The sequence below is a fragment of the Triturus cristatus genome, chromosome 11 (genome assembly GCF_964204655.1).
Source record: "Triturus cristatus chromosome 11, aTriCri1.1, whole genome shotgun sequence".
Lineage (NCBI taxonomy): Eukaryota > Metazoa > Chordata > Amphibia > Caudata > Salamandridae > Triturus > Triturus cristatus.
Window position 1 is genome coordinate 737,902,028 of NC_140594.1, and position 22,696 is coordinate 737,924,723.

General features: G+C 42.1%; 1 protein-coding gene across 8 annotated transcripts in view; it reads left to right on the top strand.

Annotated features, from left to right (window-relative positions):
• The window catches only part of DOCK10 (dedicator of cytokinesis 10), a 1,791,775-nt gene that overhangs the window by 1,070,887 nt on the left and 698,192 nt on the right, over positions 1-22,696 (top strand). For all 8 annotated transcript variants that reach the window (XM_085634396.1, XM_085634392.1, XM_085634394.1 and 5 more), the window contains exon 15: positions 14,029-14,151. In XM_085634396.1, coding sequence (XP_085490522.1) covers positions 14,029-14,151 — 123 coding nt within the window. The remainder of the gene's footprint in view (positions 1-14,028; positions 14,152-22,696) is intronic.

Consider the following 22,696-nt stretch of genomic DNA (forward strand, 5'->3'; position numbering starts at 1 on the left):
CTTGACTATCATTTTTTACATGTCGAGTGGACTTATTAAACAACTACACTGACTCCATAGAACAAAAGCTTGATTCAAAGTCAGAGTATGATTCTGATGAAGCCTGTTGACTCAGGAGAAGGTCGGAAATAACTGCCTTTGGAAATGTATTTTGATTTTCTTCTAAACTAGATTTTCCTGCCTCTGCTCTTAAGAATATTCTATATTTTACTTTGAAACTAGTTTAATAATGGGATTTCCTATTACTCTTGGCATTGCAAGAATCTCATTTCCTTCTTAGTTCATAATGCTTTTGTCTTTTTAACTGGGTTGAGGCTCCTTCTTTAAGATATTGCTGACATCACGCCCCTTGCTCCTTTCGAGTGGATCTGTTAACATTCTTATTTCTTGGTTCATCTAAGGAATTGTTTTAGTTTGAGAACGGAAAAGGTCATCTCTGGGTCCCTTTTTTGTTATTGAAAGACTCCATCTAAGTTAAAGCAGTCTGTGGGGCGGTAATTTGCCAATAGATGCATCTTTTTTATGTTGGGCAGTACCATTCTCAAGGTTACCTTGATTTCCCAGGCCAGAATTTCAGAGTTCTTCGCTCGAAAATCAGGGGCATATTTATAAGCCCCTATCGCCACAGGAACATCACTTTTTTCCGACATTCTTGTGTCGATGCTGGCTCCGATTTATTTACAAGGCAGTGTTAAGCAACTTAACGTGGCTTGACGTTGCCTTGTAAATAAGGCACCATTTCATGCCATACTTAGCATTAAAGAGGAGGGCAATGGGTGTTGTGGTGGGCATTCTGCTGCAACATCCATTGATTTTGACGCTGCCCCATATTTACAAGGGTGGCATAAATATGGGGCAGTGCCAAAATTAAGACCAAAAAATCCTGGTCTTAACATGGCTCGACGAGGAGAAATGCTTTCTTTCTCCTCGTTTTTGCTGTTTCTACGTGTGCTTTATTGTGCAGCACACATAGAAAGAGCAAAACGCCAAGCATGATTGTTTATGTGCAGGACGGTGTCCCTTCCTGCACATAAAAAATCTTTTTCAAAATGACAAGTTGCAAGTTCTATGTGTGCTGCACAAAGCAGCACACATAGAAGTTACAACTCACCATTTAAGATTGTTTATGTGCAGGAAGGAACACCTTCCTGCACATAAACAATCAATCGCACAGCACAGGCACCCTTGCAAGGGTGCCTGCGTTGGTGCTAGGCAGCTGTAATTAGCACCAGCCCAAGGAGAAATGCGGGGGTGCACCGTATTGTTGTCCGTATGGTGCAGCTCTGCGTTTCAAAAGTGCAGAGCACAGCATTCTTGATGAAATTTCTATCTTTCTTCTGTGGTGTCCTTGCGCTTCCGGTTAGCAGACGGCGTTAACCGGAAGCTCAAGGACACCACAGAAGGAAGATAGAAATTTCATCAAGACTGACACGAAGAGGGTCCACCCCAAAACAGTAAAGAAGTAGTAAAAAAATTACAAACGTCCACGCTCCCAGGATCGTGACACCAACTTAAGATTCATGATGGCACTCATGAAAGTCCTACACAAGAATCGCCCAGCCCTGAGGGAAACCTTCTGAAAATCCTCACAGTCCCCACACGAAGGTCAAAACGCGTCGGCAAACCCCTCACAGAGGCCAAGGGTGTCCTTGTTTGTAACCACACAGAGCTTGAAAAGACATCTAATCTAGGCTAGATTTAGACAGCCCAGATATGGACTTTGACAGGTTCTCCCTGACCTCACCACTTCGGACCTAGGAATGATCACAGTATCGAGGACATATAAATTAATAAAAACCTGATACTTTGTAAATATAGTAGGACCTTGAAAATCAATCAGATCAGGCTTTATGTATTTTATGTAATGTATATTATGTGTAAGATGTCATTGTACATAGAGTTTCATGAAAATTGTCTGGAAAAAGTCGTCAATATGTTTGTATAATTGTTTTTTTTTTGTTACTAAAAAGAAAACTAAAAATAATCTAACAAATATATTTCTTTTGATAAAATGATTCAAGTGTTTTGGTTTTCAAAAAATAGTGTATGTATGTATGATGGCTCTAATCTTTGCGTACTAAACCAAAAATGTATTAAATAAAGTTCATTAATTGAAATTAGATTCCCTGAGGCACTCAAAAGAATAGAGTATCGATGGTCCAAGAGGCATATGCTCACTGTATTGTCTAAATCGATTGCAGCCTCTTTGGTCCTTAGCAGAATCAGTCCCCACAGTTTTTGAATTGATTCTAAAATTGTCACATTGCCTTTACTGTCCTTTTGGCTTGACTGTTCAACCGTTGTGCCAGAACTATGCAAGGGTTGTGATGGTGCTTCATTGTGCAATGACAATGGAGGATGTAATGAAGTTTCTTGTTAATTCTTAGATGTATCCCCTTTTTTCCATTAAAATATCCTTTCCACAGAGATTAGTTGTAAACAAAGGGTATACCTTCTGGCCCTCTCATGCCATTTCTGGGCTGGATTTTCCACCTCACTTCTGTGTATTTGCTGTTGGCATCCTTCCCAATTCTTTTTATCATGCTCTAATCTCTGTGCTTGGAGGATTGCTACCCCTAAAGGCCATATTTTGCAGCACCATTTTCTTCTCTCTGTTTTCAAGCGCCATATTTAACAATACCTCTCTTTTTTAATTACCTTGTTTGTTGACATATCTGATATTAGCCCCCCCTGGCTTATGTACAGACTCTACTTCTCTGAGTTCTCTATTCTTGAGCTGACACCACCAGAGGACGAGGAGGTTGGTGTTTCCTGATTTATTTATTTCATGTATCTTCGCAGACCCAGCCATTCCAGCCTCTTTGCATCTCCCTGTGAGAGGTATGTAGCTCCCTCACCTCCAGTGACCTTCAACATCAAGCCAATCAGCTTTCACAGCCTCGATCCTTTACCCGAGGCGGCTTCAAAATCGGGTAGAACTAACTCTTCCGCTCCCTCCTCTGGTGCTTTGTGAGCATCGCATATATCCCATGATTTGCACTTTCACCATGCTGCTCCACCTGAGCCACCCCACAGTGGGACTGAATGTATTTTGAAGAATTAGTTTCAGAGGGTTAAAATTTGGCAGTCACGATGATTTTTTGGGTGGCAGAATCGAGATTCGATTCCTCTCTGCTGCTAGGGAAAGGAGCTCAGCACTTATGCAACTCCGTGTCTCGACCTGACATGATGTTTTTTTTGGCTGCCGTTCAAATTTGCATTGGTTTTATACTAGCAGCCTCACATGTAGAAATAGCATCTTACAGTATCAAGCTGTTTCTTCTCATCTAACTTTATACTTTGGGCCATGCAATGAGGTGTGACATTTAAGAGTGCTCTCTTTGACAATTGTTGAGCAAATTACCCACTTTCAACACATTGTTCGGCAAATATTTCCTTCAGGTTGGACGTGGAGGGAAAGTGTGAGTTTAAAAACCCTTGGCAGTGGTGAAGAGGTCTGAACTTATGTCTGTGAAGTTCTTATTGGGGAATGAAGATCAGACTGAAAGTAGCTTTGGTGAGAGCCAAAAATAGCATGGTAAAAACTTTTATGACTTGAGTGCGAGTGCGGCACAATTGTTTAGTGTGCAGGGCCAGATTGGCTTGTAGATGAGATGACAACATATCTTCCTCCTGTCATATTGTCAGACTGCACACTGGGTGTTGTAGCCTGTGGGGATGAGGATGTCAAACATTTGAGAGAAGTTGGATGTGAGTCATTTCTATGTCATGAAGTGTGATTCCAGATTGTAATAGAGGATGATATCTATGAGGTCAAGTGCATTGCCTTTTGAGGTGGTTGACTGGCATGAAACCAATGGAGGAAGTTGATTCGTATTTTTTGATATTCACTGGTAGCAATTTATATTTGAGTATATTTGATCCTATCGCATAATGTGGCAAGTGTTGACCCCTAAGCACAAGGAGAAGCCCCGCTCCCCATACAACTTACAGATTCAGAGTTCAGGCCATCGAGCAACAAGATAAAGGGAGAACCTGCATTCCATCCTCCGCAATCTCATCAGTGCCAAATTGTCAGTCATAAAGAGTGGATTGTGTGCTGATAACCATGACAAAACACAAGACTGGGCTTGGCTTTCTCTTGCTGTAGTTTCTGACACTTCAGTCTAACAATGGCCCAAGTGGATCTCCAATTTTCTCCCTGTATTACATCAGGACCAGTAGCCTCGTTCAACATCTGCTTCTGGTATGTGGCCGGTCTACATCAGAAACTTGACAAAGAACATTTTTGTGCATATCTGCATACATTCCATATCATCATTCTACAAGAAACCTGGTTAATAGCATCAACCCCTCTAACTGGCTTTATAGAACTTTTCACACCTGCCAGTACGACAACCTTGAAAGGGCGATCCAAGGTTGGGGTAAACATTTATTTCAGCAATGAGGTCCCATCGCATTCCGAGGTCCTAGACACCAGTGAACCATGGCTACAGGCTCTGATAAATGTTGGCAGTACCGAAAACCACATGTTTCCCCTGAATATAGTAAACATCTATATTAACCCATTCCATGGGGGAAAGAAATCATCATTAGATAAAATGCAGGGTATTGTGTCAGGTTTAAAAATGTGCCACCTAGATGCTTGATTGTTAGCAACTAGGGATTTCAATTCAAATCTCCGACAAAGGGAAACTAATGATGAGCATACTAACGCACAAGATTACATCTGGAATATCCCTACCCGGACACACAGAGCAAAGAAGTGCATAGACAAATTGGGAGAAAAAAGTATCTCTATTTATTTATTTATTCGGGTTTTATATAGTGTGAACTTGACCCGATTGGGTATCATAGCCCTTCACAGTTACATAGTATTCACTGTTGTGACAATTTGCTAGAGGATGCATTTAAACATAACTAGAGAGCGTAAATATGATAGTCTAAATAAAAACATTTCCAACTAAATTAACATGTGGGCGTAAAGAATAAATAATATAAAAATGTATACACTCTAATGCAAATAGAAAATAGTCTGATTAAACATTTTACTGTTATAATGGGGCATATGCCTCTGGCTGAATACTTAGTCTATTCCTGATAAATTGGATAGGTCAGTTAAACTTCATCTGGGGACTCTTCTGGAGAGAGCAGATTACATACCCAGAGGGATTATGTGACAATCTCTAAACAGACATTGATGTGTTTGATCTGCTGTTGGTAATGGTAGGAATTTGCTCATTGAAAAGATCTTGGCTTCCTTCTTGAAGACTGAGGTGGTTGTTGTCAGCCGAATCTGGTGGCTCAGTGGACTAATGCGTGCACTGTAAGGGCCTGTGTGGTCAATAAAATGAGTACCATTGAGTTGGGTAACAATAAACATCTGTTATTCAGTGCCTTGATACCCTTGGGTGATACGTGTGCTTTACAAATACACATGTTATGTTATTGTTTGGAGGAAGCGAGTTCCAGACTCTAGGTGCAACTCCAGAGAACACTCTATTGTATGTTTTCTTCTTCTGGAAGTTAGGAGGTTTCAATACTAGTTCTCTGGCGCTCAGAGAATATCTGTCTCCTCCAGATATCTCAATTTTCTGAGCTAGGTATACTGGTGTTATTTAGTGTATCTCTTTGTGTGTGATACATGCCAGTTTGAGTTGAATTCTAGCTTCATATGGCAGCCAGTTCAGAGCCTTCAGGTTTTGAGACATGTTGTCTCTGCATTACTGCAGATGGTCTGAGAGTTCTCATGTATTCCTTCGCAGGAATATTCCTCTTGGGTGGACGCATACATCAGAAAAATCAAATTCTACAATTAATTACGCATTTGCCGGTCTAGCTCTACTTAACCAGATAACAAACCTGTCCATTGACCATCATTCTGAGAATTACCATCATTCATAGATCATAAATCCTGCAGTCAGTCTCACCCCACATCAAAATACTAACATTTTTAGACGTGCACACTGAGAATCCTAAGAGATTCAGATGGTAAGTTGATCTAGAAGCCAACATTTATGCAAAGGGTGTACAACTTTGAAAGGAATTACATTATTATGAAAGTTATCCCATTGCCATTCTCATCTCAGTATGCCCCAACAAAACAATTTACAGACAGCATTCCCTGGGAAGAAAGCCTTGTACACCTTGCTTCACACCTGTGTTGAAGAAACTTAAGAAAAATCTCTCTAAGCAACTACAGTGCTTAAAGATGCCACCCCAAGAGCGAAACAAAAAAGCTAAAATGGGACAGCTCTGATGCCAGTATAAAAAGGAAATCTTGTCAGCAAATAAAAAGCACCAGGATGATTTCTGGGCCACCAGTATAAAAAGGAAATCTGAACAGCAAATAAAATGCACCAGGATTATTTCTGGGCCAAATTGCTCTGTGCCAGAAAAAAAGAGAATCTTCAAAGTCAATACATATTTCAGTGCAGCCAAGCTATTCCCCTTCTATGAAGTGGTTGAGAGCCAGGGGGAAGTTCCAGACTCTTAGAAGGAGTCTATCATACACCCCATCTATAAGGGTGGAGGCAAAAGTACCGCTGACAATTACCGCCTTGTAGCCCTTCTGGTCAATAAAGCAAATCATTTTGCAAGCATACTGCTACAAAAATGGACAACTGATAACTAGGTGGCTCCTTGGAACCAGACAGGTTTTCGCCCTAGATCTGGGATCTCTCAAACTTCATGGCAGTAGCCCTGTGTATGGATTGTGGCTAAATGGATATTATATATATGCTTCATCAATTTTAAAGCTGCATTTGACAGTGTTCCAAGAGATATCTTCTGGCGGAACCTAGAAGATGGAAGCGTCCCGATGAAGCTATTCATGGCTATACAGATGATGTACACCAATATGTGGCTGCAGGTAAAATTTGGCATTGGAAATGAGCTATCAAGAAGAGTACATACCACATTAGACCTGAAGAAGTGTTGCATCTTGGTGCCTCTGTTTTTTAATTTGGTCATTGTAGACCTTTCAAGAAAGCTGGATGAATTAAATGCACACCCGCCAAAGCTGGGTAGTAAACCGATGTCAAACCTCATATACATTAATGATTAAGACCTGGATAGATCTTCAAAGACTGCTAAATGAACTGTATCCCTTTACTACTAGGAATAGGATGGTTATAAAGCTGAAGAAAACCAATGTGCCTAAGATTGGTAAGAAATAAATAAACATAATGTCTGGTGCATCAGTAGAAATCTCCCAGTCAGTGAAAGCAATTACAAATGTCTCAGGGTTATTGTCGACACCAGAGTTAATTTTAATCAGCAAAAGCTCCAGTGGAAAGTCAAAGCCTGTTCTCTCACTTTTGCATTTGGTCTCCTCTCAAAGAAATTGAAAGGTTCAACTGTGGCCCTCTGTAAAATTTTACTGCCAAATTGGTACCCACTATAACCTATGGGAGTGAAATAGCAAGAGGGAAGGATTCCGACCTCCTAGGCAGGCTAATATATAACACTTATCAAACCACCCAAATACACCTCTCAATCACAAATGCGCCTGGAAATTGTATCATCAAAAACAACTTGGCCCGATCGAGGAGCATTCCTTGAAGCCTGCCATTGATTTAAAATCATATCACAAGGAGCCCTGGATAATCTGATCTGGCATGAGCTAAACTTCCCTCTGTGTGTTTCACCATATAGAGACTTTATGATCTCCTCCCTTCAACCACTACAAAGGTCGGACCTGTATGCTGTCCCTAGTGCAGAGAATGAATTCAAAAAGATTATAAATAGCCAAATCTGCTGATCGCCTTTCTGGTTGAGAAGAGAGACTTAGCCAAGTGTTCAAACTCCTGACAAATTATCAACAATTACCTTCTTTTTAGATCCCAGCCATACTTGTTTGTGTGTTATGCACAGTTCATAAAGAGTGCGTTTCTGTGACACCCATCTTGGCTCAAAACATCAGAAAACCTGGTATGTCAACTGTGTGGTCAGATAGGAGAAATGCTGATATATATACTATACATTTGCACAAACCTTTAGGTAGGGGTCCGCACATGCAGGCATGCTGTCACCAAGTGTATGAACCCAGCTAACACCACACTAAATGGAGGGTTCTTCACATTTTTGGCATCATTCTCAAATCTGATTGAGGGCCCATTTTTGGTAGAACCTGTACCATCACTTGCTGATCTACCAATCGGACTCAGTTGCTACACAAGCTGTAGCACCCCAACTCTCACATCGGCTCTCTGAATAAAGACTAGGATGACAAAATATCTGTTGGAGGCAGCTCTACCAGCTGCGCATGCAAGTACCATACAGGAGTAATACAGGTTATAAAGCTCTCAACCGCCTATTTACTTAGACTTATTTGTTTGCACATTATCGCTTGTTCACACAGCATGACATACATTTTAGCGCAAAGAGGAAATTACTTTTTCCGTGCGTGTATGTTGGAAAGTCATCCTGTGCCCTGGGCACCCCTCAACTTTTTGCTGACTGGTACTGGTGGTAACAGAATCTGACTGACCCTGGGCTCTGCCTAACCAGGCCCAGGGCCAGTGCTATGCTGAAAGAGACACATTTAGAATACAGTGAAAACACCTACATACACTAGGGTACACTATGGGTTGGGGTACCCCTGTGATTCCTATGACCTACCCTATAAGGCTCTAGTACAAAATAGGTCAGGGGATAGAAACTACCTCTCAGTCCCTATTATATAATAGGGCATGGCAGTTTAGAGGCCAGCAGCCCTTTCTGCACTTGCATGTGTGCACTGCTGAAGCCTGAGGTCAGTCTAAAAGTGGCTCTGTGTTTGCAGAACTGCTTTTAAAAAGAAAATTGTACCCAAACTTGACTTTGGTTTTGGGGCACTTAAAAATGGATAACCTACAATGTTTGGGCATATTAGGTACCCCCAGGGTCTCCCCTATGTGTCTCAGGTGTGGGGTAGCAGGTATTTATAAGGAGGACCCTTATAAAATGAGTTTACTATGCCCTGGGTTAAGTGAAATTGGACATTTCACTCCCCACATTGTGATTTAGTGCTGCCCAAAATCAACTTTGGTGCTAGGTGCACCGTGGAGGGAGGATCTGCAATATTTTTCCTCCCTAGGCAAAAGTCCACCCTAGGTGTTCAAGGGGTGGGGGTACTGTAGATATATGCGGAGTACTTACAAAATATGTTTTTATAAACCCCGGTTCTGGCAAAATGGCCCGAGTCATTTTTCTCAGTGCAAAGCCCCCCACATAGGTTAATGTGGTAAGAAGTTGTTAAATACTAACTCTTGATAGGAGAAGGCTAAAATTAGCATTCACAGATTTCCCAGAATGGTATTAATAAATCCAACAATATGATATTGTTGAATTTCTCCTAAAACGTACAGACAAGAAGTTATAAGACGTTCTTGTTTGTAAGCCCAGATTCGAACTTCCAGTGGTCTGTTCTGATTGGTCAGAGTTAAGTGGGTTAGCCAGGCTCCTTTGAAGAGGTGATAAAGAGACCCTGGGGTTAACCAGCTCTGCTGGTAGGGCAGTGTCCTGTTACACAGGAATGCCAGAGCAGGGGGAGGAGTCATAAATAGTGGACTTCAAGGGAAGGGGAAGACACCACTGTCATTTAGGCTAGGCGTAAGGAAGGAATGAGCAGATGCAAGTGGGAGAGACTGTGGAGATTAGCCATCCTAGGGGTGTGTTTAGCCAGCTCTTCTCTCCCTGCTGGAAAATCAGCCATTATGAATTTGGAAATATTGGTGCACTCTGGGACAAAATAATGCCACACTTTGCAGGATATGGTCATACCTTTGGGTGGTACCCTGCACCCCATTGGACAGGAGTGAACTCCTGCTTGACCCAGAGAAATTGGAATGAGTATCTTAGAGGGGCAGAGCCTCTCAGATCTGCTGCTTGAAACCTAAGAAAGCAAGAAAGGCCATGCTGAGACTTTTGATGTGCAATCACTAAGGCCTGCACTCTGACGATTGCGCCTTCTGCACCATCTAGAACTACAGCCCTGTGTACTACCTTGCTGTTAAAGGACTAAAAGTGGACTCCCTGCAAGCTACAGGTTAACAGAGCTCACCTGGAATATCACCACCAAGAATCCTCAACCTGGAGCACTACCAGTGGATTTGTAACGGTTTTGTCCAAGTGGATTGTGGGAACTGGAGCCCTCAACTTTCAAGGACTGTCTTGGAGCTTCCAGACCCTTTTAGTGAGTTTGAGACACTTTGGAACCGATTGAGGAACTTCATGAAGACGTTCCAGACGTTTGGAGAAGTTTGGAGCAACTTTGGGAAAAAGCTCCATAAGTGGACCGACTCAACCTGGCCAGCCAAGCCGCCTGCCTTCAACTGCAAGCCGGCCTGCCATCCAGGTTCGTCCCACTGAAAAGCTCCGTAGGTCCGACTTCCAGAGTTTGACCGGGAATAGGCGAAATCTGAGACCGGCCAACCCTCACTGAATCCAGCCTGGTGAAGAGCATCGAAGGCCCCGCGAGAAAAAGCTCCGTAAAAGTTTCTGAGTCCGAACGAAGAAAAGGTGACCGGGAGCAACCGCGAAAGCAAAGCCACATGCCTTCAACCACGAGTCTGCCTGGATCCTTGGTTTGTCTCGCTGGAATGCTCCAGAGGTCGGACTTCCATAAGTTTGACTGGGAGCTCGTCGCAATGCAATCCGGCGAATCCCCACCGAATCCGGACTGGCTGAGAGCTCCGAGAGACCCCGAGAAGAAAAGCTTTCTAAGTCAGAAGGTTAAAACTTTGAATGAGATCTACCGCAAGGGGTAGCCGCCCAGGGCTCCATTACGGTCAGCCCAAAACTTTGACTTTGATCCAGATCTATCGCCACCAAATGTCCTGATAATGCGCAATAGTTTCAATGTGCTAGATAATGCTAAATCTTTGAAAACTCATATCTCCGGTTTCCTACATTGGATTTTTGTCATTGTGATGTCATTTTAAAGATAAAAATAATTCCTATTTTTATTAATTGGTGTTGGATTTGTATTGTGCATTGTGCGTTAATTATTTACTGAATTGGTGTTTTTAAATGCTTTACATACCTGTCTTCGGAGTTAAGCCTGCCTGCTCGCAGCCAGGCTACTGAGGGTTGAGCGTAAAAATAATTTTCTAAGACCTATTCTGAGCCCTATACTGTGTTAGTGGCCTTATTGCCAGCGGTATATATAAATTTGCCCCTACTAATAATCCACTTTCCAACAGTGTGATTCTATCAGCACAGGCTGGGTTCTTAAAGCTTCTAACTTCTTTTTTGTTTCACATTGTTTGTCTGCACCTTATCTTTTTTATCCTCACAACACGACAACTGCTTCACCATGTTCGTTTACACCATGCACAGGTTTTAATCTTTTGCATGTTTTGCACTCTTTGTCTGCATTTTGCTCCTTATCTCGGCATAGCATGACAACCTTTCCATCCCGCTTGTTTGCACCATATACTTTTATTGCAGTAGAGCACGTTACAGCACATCTCTATCTGAGGCCCACTAAGATAATATGACATCTCTGCTAGCATAATCGCTCTTTCCTTTGGTACGCTTACTGCATGCATCTCTCAGTTCGAACCATGCACAGCATGATAAACACTGTTGCAGCATGTAAGAGACCACATGACATCTTGGCACGTACGCACTGCAGAGTCTATACTGAATTTTGCTTATGAGGAACCTAGTAGGACATTGGTTCCCTCTAACTTGGAGCTCCTACAGCAATTTGCCCTCTGACGTTTTGAGCCTCAGTTCTGAACATTTACAAATTGCCTATGTGTAGAAATAGCTGTATCCTAAATGGCCTTTGTTGTTTTAACCTGTCTGATTTATATCATGTGATGGTTTTAACTATCTTTGCATGGTAAATAAATCATTTGAAATTTTTTGAGTCTATTAAAATTTAAAATAACAGAAATGTAGTATATCCAACAAACCTCCTCTTGGCATTGATTCAGACAAAGCTATGCCCACCAACTACAACTTGCTGCCATACCACATTTCAGAGTTGAAGAAGTCAACTACCAACATAACTCTGCTGCCAATGGGATACTGTGCCTGCTTCATGATATATCCTACTTGCTTTAGGAGCTCTGATTGTCAGGAAAGTCTCTATCTCCTTGTAGATGTAGACTGCAGTAAGACCAGGCAGAAACAGTAGCAGGCATTCTTGGAATTGGATAAACTGATTGCAATCAGCCTTTTGTATGCTTGTGCACAGAGAGGTGAGAGACTTTTGTCTGAATCTCCCTGTCGAAATCCTTCCTTGAGTCCCTTTTTGAGGGGAGAATGTATTTCACAGTAAGGGGCTTATTATGAGAGCTATGTGCCACTTTTGCACCACGTAAAGCATTACAAGCCTGACGCAGGGCTCTCAATTCAATTTATGAAGCCACGCAAAGCCACCCTGTTTGGATTTGAGTGGCCTAATAAATCATGAATAAGGCAACGCAGCGCAAATCGCTGCATCGACTTACTCTGTGCTCGGAAGGCATTCCATGGGCATTGCGTTGGGTTTTCCTATGCATCACCCATGGAATTTGATGCTGCCCCAGGTTCACAAAAATATGTAAATCTGGGGAAGCTCAACATCTGTACGCCTCCCGAGATGAGGGGTAATGAGAAGAAATATCTTTATTTCTCCTCTTTTTTTCCCTTTCTGTATGTGCTGCATTCTGCAGCACACATAGAAATGTGAAAAATGTCTCTTAGGATTCTTTTTGGTAAGGAAGGTGCCCCTTCCTGCACAAAACGAATCCTGTATGCAACAGAGGTACTCTTGCACCATGGTGCAAAGATGCCTACGTTGGCACTAGGCTGCCGAAACTGTGCCACCAAAGGGAGAAAGGACAGGAATGCACTGTATTTCTGACAAACGATTCATCCCTGCCCTTTCACTTTGGCGTAGGGCAATGAAACAAGGTGTCTTGTTGCACTGCCCTACGCCAAAATCCCATAAATAAGCCACTAAACGTTTTAGCACGAAGAATACATGTGGCGCAAACAACAGCCTCTTGCGTCCTGGCCATTCACGTTATTTCTGAGTGCTCGCATTCAAATTTTGCCTCAAACAGCGTGTAATTACGTGCCCATGAGGCACAGGGTCAAGACTGATTTGCATATGGCCATGTCGAAACTGGGGTGGCGTAGTGGGCAAAAGAACGATGGATTTAACCCAGATCTCTTGACTGGGGGAGAATGTCTGCATTGTCAGCATTCCGTCCATCATTTGTTTGTTGTAACGCTTTTCGCCCTAAGTGGGATGGGTATTCCCAGACGTGGGACCCATGCTCACTACGCCACTGGAGTCAAGCTATCCTGGCTGATGACGGCTGATAGCCAGAAACCGGTCCTAGGATGCTTGATTCCGGTCCAGGGAAGACATGGCTTGGCAGTTCGGGCTGGACTGTTCCCATGAGGCACAGGGTCAAGACTGATTTGCATATGGCCATGTCGAAACTGGGGTGGCGTAGTGGGCAAAAGAACGATGGATTTAACCCAGATCTCTTGACTGGGGGAGAATGTCTGCATTGTCAGCATTCCGTCCATCATTTGTTTGTGGTGACACATGGCCCACGATGGAGAATTTAGCATAATAAGCGTAGTGCAAAATTTCCCAAATTATGCAAATGTATTTCACTCAGGCCTAATTGACAGCAAGTAGTATGCAGTTCTCCAACAATCGATAACTACATGAAAATATTTGAAATTATAAACTAGTGTTTTATAAAACTAGGCAGTGGTGATATTAGCATGTATGCTGAGAAACAAAATACGAATGGGTGTTTTTCATGCATTTGGTCATGAGCATCCATCAAACATTCCCAGAAATATATGACCAACAATTGAAAATGTTATCACTATTGCTACAGTATGGTTTTTTTTCTACAAAAGAGTGATCATTCTGTGCATTACCCCTCATTGGTACCACATGAACGGTCAAAAGTTGGCTCACATACATTCTATTTTATCCGTGCTTAAATGTACAGGGGGCTGTGCAGATCAATTTGATGGCATTTGAAAGATCACAATAAAAATAATGAAAATATAAAAAAAAAATCAAATAAAAAATGTTCGATCCTGCTTTTCCCCTTGCAGGCCGGTGTTCAAGGACAACCAGGGAAACATCGACAGGGACTCCCGCTTCTCCCCTCTGTTCAGGCAAGAAAGCAGCAAGATTGCCACCGAAGACATTATGAAGCTAATTGCAGAGTACAGAAGGTTTGACTGAGTTCTTGGCTCTTTTTGACAATATTTGCAATTGCTAATCTACAATAGGTTCCAAGTGTCTTCATACAGGATAGAGAGAGCATATGTGCTCTTATAAACATTATGGGAATATTCATTTAGGTGAAAATTGTAGACATTAACATTTAAGTACTTTTAAAACATGGTGGTAGTGTACCTTTATTTCAATGAACCCCTTTGAAATAAAAGTTCATTATATACCTATAATACTGCAGCGCTCTAACTTTCGTAAAAAAAATATATTTTTGCCATCGGTTGTATCCCATATGTTTGCACTAAATTGAGTTTTCAGCAAAAGTAGATTTGTTTCTGATGTGATTTCAACTCGAACGTTGACTCCACAGCTTTGATGACATATGGATATATTTATTTGTCGAAATTAGCTCTGGATTTCGTGCTTCCCATATGCTGCTTTGTTGTAATGCTATTTTTGGTCTCTGCCTTGTCTGAAGAGAAAAAGTGTGACTTCAAGCGTAAGCCCTGTGATCGCGAATAGTTTTCACATTTAAATCCTCCCGATTTGCCATTCTGCTAATGATCATAGAGAGCGGAAGTGCCTTAGATGGACAAGCCGATAGTGGCATAGTTCTCGCTGGTTTTCTGAGCTGCAGTAAGGGCAGAAACCCTCACGTGGGGCCCTCTTTGGTGAAAATCTAAAATAATTTAGTTACAGGTTTTTTTAGATGCACCTGGGAGGCCTTTTATCAAAATGACACATTTTCTGATGTTTTTTCCGAATCATTCAATTTGAATGTACCAGTGCTAAATAATCGGATGAGTTACATATTCCACCATAATCTGGCATTATAATGCCTTCCTGAGTGTTTGTAGAGGAATTCGCAATAAAATCAGTTACCAGATTGTTTTGATGTGCCTCTGTGTATACCTCTGCTCTAATATGGTTACCTGAATTAGCCATTTCAGTTACATTGCGGGGTGGTAATACAATCGAGCCAAATATGACAAAGTAGCTGTTGGTAATGCTATTGTTTGTAGAATTTAAGGGAGTGCGGACAGTGTATCCAATGTGGGAAGCAATCACACAGTGTCTCCTAGTTTTAATATCCCACTCTTAGCCCAATTCAGTATAGTGTTTTGCAGAGTTACTTGTATATTACCCACTACACATAGGGTAAGAGTCTGTAGTATATGTATTTACCGCTCTTATTTCTCAGATTGATGGGAAGAACAAAGGCCTAAGCAGACAAAGTAGGGCACAGTAATTTAATTTTAGTTTTAGTAATATTTTCCAATCTGCGGGGTTGGCGGCTCCGGTAGATATGGCTCTCTTATGTTAGACAGCTTAAAAGGATCAGTTGTACAATAAGAACATCAGGCTTGTTAAGTTCATGATTGTCAGAGCAGCAGAGACTAACAATGTTAGAAATACTGTCAGTAACTTCGTTTTTTCTCAAATATGTTGGAGCAACTTGACCCCTTGCTGTCCTTTCTAGTTTATCCCCCCTTCTCCCCCGCCACTCAGTGTGCCTCTGTTTAACATGAGCTTGCTTTAGAGCTGTGATACTGTAACAGTTGACTAGGATCAGGAGCCGGAGATGTTGTGTTTCAAAGAGGATTATGGGGTCCCTCTCCAAAAACTTCTTGTGATTTACCAATGCTCAGTTACCTTAAGAAATGCTCTTTTGGTCAGACTTCCTGATACTGGGCTTGTGATTTGAGTGCATTCGTAAAACAAGCCTCCGTGTGTAAGCTGTAATTCCTGAGAACGCATGAGTACCCCACAAACAGACAGTGGAACGGCGGCGGTACCTCCAGGGGCGGCTCTAGGCTCATGGTGGCCCTGTGCAGGGAGCGTAGGTAGGGGGCCCCGGAAGAGGGAGTCCAGGCGGAGGCCGCCAAATCCCTGCCAGGGGCCGCCACGAATATGTATTGTATCCGATTCCTCGTGGCGGCCCCTGGGGTTTGGCGGCCCTGAGCAGGTGCACAGCTTGCACATGCCTAAGGCCGCCCCTGGTACCTCAGTGATGAACCACACAGAGCGGCCTCCCACCTTTCTATCGGCCTTCTGGCCAAACAACACAACAGTGATGCAGTTTATGCATTTTGCTTGCAACATGCTCTTAGCCACTTCCTGCCGTATCACCGCTCCAGAGGATAGGTCGTTTTAAAGTGGCCTCCTACAGTTACAGTGTGTCACTGTGCTCAGTGTCCCGCCCCCACCGTTTGACCTTCACCAACTGCTTTTTAGGTTCTGCAGGCAGGCTTAGTGTCTATGAATATCTGGATTGTTTATGGGCAGATCAACAAAGCAGAAAAAAGGGGTAAGGTACTAAGTGCTTTTAGGTTTTAATATAGAGCCCCAAAACACATTAATTCTGAAGTTGATATATGATTCAAAAAAATAAAAGAAAGTTCGATTGAGGCGGTGAACTTGGAACTTCACCTTGAGATCAGCTTTGGAGAACTACTTGGCAAATGGAATTAAATCCAGTGTCATTACACAGGCTAGTTACTTGTCTCCTGGGAAGACAGAAATTAACTAGCTGATAAGCAGTTGAAAGTGTAGGCATTGCCAAAGTACAGAGATGAGGTTATCCACTTGTGAGTAGGCCTTTTAAAAGTCTCTGATTTGTGTTTTAAAATATTGGAAATAATATAAATTACCACTACCATGAGATCATGCAGTGAATTTCAATGTTATTCACTAATGATTCTGAATAGTGACCCAGAGACAAATGCAATGCAAATTATTCGAGATTGCTGATCAAACTCATCATAAGTGTAGGGCCTAAAACTTCTTATTTATGAAGTTTAGTCCAAAAGAAAAACATTGCTTCTGAATTCAGGCATTAGGATTTGATTTTTCAATGAACACAGAGTAAATTCCTTAATTTACACGACTGAAAAATATAATGGGCCTCATTCATGAGGCCCCTTGCGGTGCCGGAACGTCACTTTTGTGACGTTCCAACGCGCAGGAGCCTGCTCCATATTTGCGTGGCAGCACTAAGCCACTTTTTTGGGCTTAATGCTGTCGCGTAAATATGGATCCCTTTAACGCAGTTTTCTGCGTTAAAGGGGCGTGCAATGGGTGTTGCTAGGGGCGTTCCCAGCGACGTCCGTGCTTTATGACACTGCCCCAGATTTATGAGAAATCTTAAAACTGAGGGAGTGCCAAAAACGTACACCTCCCCAGGGGAGGTGTAAGGGAGGCATAACGAGGACAAATATCTTTATTTCTCCTCGTTTTTCCTTTTTTTAAGTTTGATTTTTTACTCAAAATGCAGCACACATAGAAAGAAAAAAGCCTCTTCTGATTGTTTCTGTGCAAGAAGGTTTCCCTTCCGGCACAGAAATAATCATCCCCTTGCACCATGGTGCTAAGGTGCGTGCGTTGGCGCACGGCAGCCCATTGAGCGCCGGCCCATGGGAGAAGGACAGGAATGCACCGTATCTCATATACACAGCACATTCCTGCCCTTTTCTTTTACCGTAGGGCAGCGCAGCAGGGAGGCCTGCGGTGTTGCCCTACGGTAAAACCTCATAAATGAGGCCCAATATTTTTTCTCCATTCCCCTTTTTGACAATAAGATGAGTTTCTCTTAGTAATATGAAAATTAGAATGTAGCTTTATATAGCATTGTTAATGTTTATATTTCTCTGTTTACTTATTTTAATGATAGAATAAATTCCTTATAGAGGACTTTCACTGTTACGTTTCTTAAATATATCTTAATATTGATTAATAGCATTACTTTGATTTTCTGTGGTTTTATGTTGGTTTTTACACAATTTAAGATCCTGTTGTGGCTGTGGTTGACAATGCAAAGCCCCTGAAGTCAGCTGGACTCTCTGGGCAGGACAGCGAGATTCAATCTTTTTTGTTTTCCTCAATATCTGAAAACGCTTTTTAGATATATTAATTATTCCCTGTTTATTTTTTAAATAGTCTGTGTGAGAAAGTGGTGAGTATTCTTACAAGCCCTGTTGGGGATTTTTGCTTACAGATTCTTGTCTCCAGCACAATGCACTATTACTTTGGAGATTGTTTTTAAAGCTTGCTGTTTGAAACCATGGTTCCATGACAATGGGAGGGAATATACTTAATATGTTTTTTGACAATTCAGAGCTGATCGGAAAATGCATTGGGCTTTCTCATTTCAAGCTTACAAAGAATCATCTTATAATAGTAAACTAGAGCACTTCTTTGCATGCCCAGATAATTGATGGCCATTTTATATGTTTAATTCTGGGCCAGAAAGACACATTGCAGTGTCTGGGGAAGGAGGTGCTGCTCCCTGAAGTCTAACCATAATAGTCTTACTTGAGCTCCATGCATTGATCACCTGAAGAATACTGTCAAGCAGGAAGCAACCCATGCTGCCATCATCTCGGAAGTGGAGTGCTTGCTTTGCAGCCCTCATTTGTCATCAATGGACCCTGGAAACCTAAATTCTAATCCTGGCTTCTCCTCTGAAATATGTTTTGTGGTCAGTGGCAATTCTCTCAGCTGGTTCTTTTGCATACATGTAATGGCTTAGGAAAGTTACAGAAAGAGGAGGCAGTCAAAAATTGTGATTCCACAATGATCTCAGTCAAGCAAAAATGTCGGAGAACACAGGACATTGTTTTTTCTGTCTAGCATTTCTCTTCCCTTTAAATTAAGCAACACAACCTCACCCAAAAACTGAAGGAAGGTAAGAAATGTAGCCGTCATAGGTGTTTTATAGGTCTGTTTCAGACTGGATCATTTGGACACAGGCAGATCTGACAGACCTACTGCATGCACTCCACACCCTTACTAAGTGTGCCTATGCATCAATCATGTCACATTGTGAAAAAGATAACTCCTATTTTCTACCCAAGCTCCTTTACATCTGCAAGCATTCTCCATTGTACAGATTACAATTTCATCCTTTATGCATGTAATTCACATATACCTCTAGAAGTTTCTGAAACGCTAGACCACCATATCATCAGCGTAGAGATGTATGGGCATGCGCACCTGGCTCATCTTTGGAAGATCCAGCATAGGTTGTAACAGGGGAGCCTCCACCCCGTTAGTATAGATTGAAAAGAGAAATGGGGCAAGAACGCACCCCTGTCGAACCCCCCTACTTATAGGGAACCACCTGGTAAACGCTCCCTGCCTCCTATAGAGGGCGCTGGCTGAAGCCATAGAATATAGCTGCCTGATGAAGGAAATTATTGCCTCATCAATGCCCATTTCCTTCATGATCCTCCATAAGTGATGGTGGACAACAAAGTCAAACACTGCGGATAGGTCCATAAAAGCCAAATGAAGCTTGCCTTGTTTGGCTTGGGTATACTTGGCAATAAGCAAACTGAGGTTGAGGCACTGGTCCTGAGTGCTTTTCCTCTTTTTGAAAACATATTAAACCGGAATCAGGACATTGTTTCGGGTGGCCCATTACTCCAATCTATTCAATAGAACTCGGCCCATAAGTTTGGTGGTGCTGTTCAAAAGTGAGATTGGCCTGCAACTCTTTGCCTCCAATTTATCTCCCTCTTTATAGATGGGTATTAAAATGAGTTTCAACCACGAGTCTAGTGGGCCCACACTGGCAACTACATTAAAACATTTGGCAATACTGGGCCCCAAAAATCTAGCTGCTCAGAGAAAAAATCTATTGGGGTACCATCAGGACCAGGCACCCTGTTGCTAGAACACTGCATAAGGGCTTCCCTGACCTCAAGATGGTTGAAATTAAGGGTGGATTTTTTGGGTAGCATATTACTTATCTGTGATAAATTTCCCCCCTTGATAGAGGGACCAAATATTTTAGAAAAATGGGCAACCCAGGATTCTTCATCCACATGAGAATCTAGGTCTGGGTCTGTAGGTGCCTTTAGGAAAGGAGCATTCATTACCATCCAGCAATCCCTGGAGTTACTTGTAATGGAAGCCTGATAGAGTTGTTCCCAAGCCTCCTCCTTCAATGTTTTTAGTCTGGCCTTCCTAGCACCTTTGTACAGATGGTGCAAGAACTTAACTTGATCTACGTCTCTTTGGATGGTCCTAAGCGCCTTATGTAAGTTTGATAAGGATCTAGTGCAAACTTGATCAAACCATCTAGGGGCTACAGAGTTAACAATGTGGCCATTCTTGATTAGATTGTTTTTTACCTCAATTAGTATTGAGTCAAAGGCAGTCATCACTGTGGTTGGGCCGCAATTAGATTCAAGACAGGTCATCATTTTATTGTGTCTATTTGAAACAACCATGGGGACAATTTTCCCTTTGTCAATAGTTGCCCATTTAAGAATAATACATTTTTCCTTGTTATGTTGGGTTTTACAAGCCTCATCCGCTTGGTAAGGATACCTTTCCATACCAATTGACAGGAAATAATAGCATGATCGCAATAATTTTTTAAAAAATATTTGAATATCAGAAATGAAGATTCAGAAACTATCATGTAATCAATAGTTGAACCCTGACAAATAGTGCCAAATGTCTTTGAAGCATTCTTGCTTGTGTCAATGGGATTCATTAAGTCCATTAATTGAATCACCATGAGGATTGTGGGAAAAATGAGGAATAATCTTACTAGCCTCATCAATTAATCCACAAGTTGCTTTATTTAGAGAGCAACAACTATGCACATTAAAATTGCCCAGCCAAAGGATGCGAAGTATCTGCTTAAAAGTAATAAATAAACCATACATTTTTCCCTCCAATGAGTCGAAAACCTTTTTCATTTTCCCCACCAAGTTATTATTATATAATTAATTAAGAGCAAAGTGTTACCTCCTGGGATTTTTAGATGTAACATGTTATAATAAGGGAAGTCATTGAGGGTAGACAAGACTTCCAATCTCAAAGTGTTTTTCATCAGTGTCAAGATCCCTCCCCAAGCGCAACCTGATTTTGATGGAAGGGCAGGAGTATAAAAAGTACAATAACCATCTAATAGGGCCATTTTCCCACGTCTCTTGTAGACATATCAAATCATTGGTAGTTATAATAGTTATCCATTCATGATCAGACAGCTTAGAACCCAGTCTTGCTATATTCCAAAAAGTTAACTTTATCTGATAATTATTTTTCATACTATACAGGGAATACTCTGGCCCTTCTATATCACAGCTGGCTACAGGGAGTGGAGTCCGCACATTCCTCCTCTGTCAATCACAGGCTTCAAGATCTGCCAATGCAGTGAATAGGTCGCAAACTGGAAGGGGGTTAGTTACTTGTCTCAAGGTGGAGTGTTGGAACTCTGGGTGAGAGAAACTAGATAAAACCACAGGGCCCGACCCAAAGAGCTAAGCCTTACTGGTTTATAGAAAAAGCCTCAGGGCAATGTGGACATTGTGTGTCCGATGATGGACCATTAGATACTAATCTAATTTCTGAATCATTTCTAATTATTAGTAATCTAATTTCTGAATCTAGTTTCTGAATCATAAAATGGGACCTCAAATTTACTACAACACAGTCCCCCCTAAAGGTTTTCTCTGAATTTCCCACCCAGCCCACCCTTCTCGCCATTATGATTTTAGATAAAAATTCCGCCTGGCACCCGTATGTTTATTAATCCAGTGGCGTGCTTTAAAAATTAATTGTTCAGTTGATTCCTTTTGATTTCTGTTTAACTCTGGGACATTAGCCAAGATAACCACATATGGGCAGGCTGCTGGCGGGAGGGATAATCTCGTATATGGGTCTTCATGGCCTTTTCATTCGGCTGTGTGCCCTCCTTCCGGCCTTATCAGTGGAATTGGAAAGTCCAAGTCCTTAGGCACCCTCTGCGTCTGTGAGGCATTTAGATGAGTAGAAACAGGGGGGGGGGGGGGGGGCAGACAGTTGTTTGTCTTGTTGTGTAGTTCCTAGGTATCCCCAGGACCTGCACATTTTGGATGACCTAAACTGAGGGCTTGGTGTCCAAACCGACTCCAGACACCTCCACAGGATATGTCAGCCATTAGACCAGCTAGCTCTACAGTGCCACTACCACCCCCTGTATCCTACAGTGGTGTAGGTAGTTTCTGGCAACCACTGAACATGACAACCCGCTTCCTCGGGATGATGGAAAACAGTACAGTACTTTTTGCCCCAGTCACTCGTGCTTACTTATTCTCAGAAAATACAAAGGATGGCGATTAGAACGTTTTCAATAAGTATTTATTGGTCCAGCGACAGTCTTGTGTAAAACATATTTGCTGTGACAATCAGGAGACAGAAGCATGCGAAAGAAATAGCAAGCACAAATATGGTAAATAGTAGATACATTTCTACCATAGTGCTAAGAAGATGAACATATACAGTTTAGATAAGATAGTATTACTTGCATACTCCTATAATGCGCGCCCTAGGTAATTTGCTTCAATGTACCTAGCCTAGATATGTAGGTGTAGCATGTATCTGTGCGTATATTTCTGTAGTCGAGAATCTCCTAGGGAAGCCTCAACCCCCTCACTTGATGGCAGAGAATGAAGGACCCTGTCTCTGCTCCGAGGATGACACCCTGCAAGGAATGTCAGACCGCTGTGTGCCGAAGATTCAGCATGCAGGAACCCATGTCAGCGTGAAATG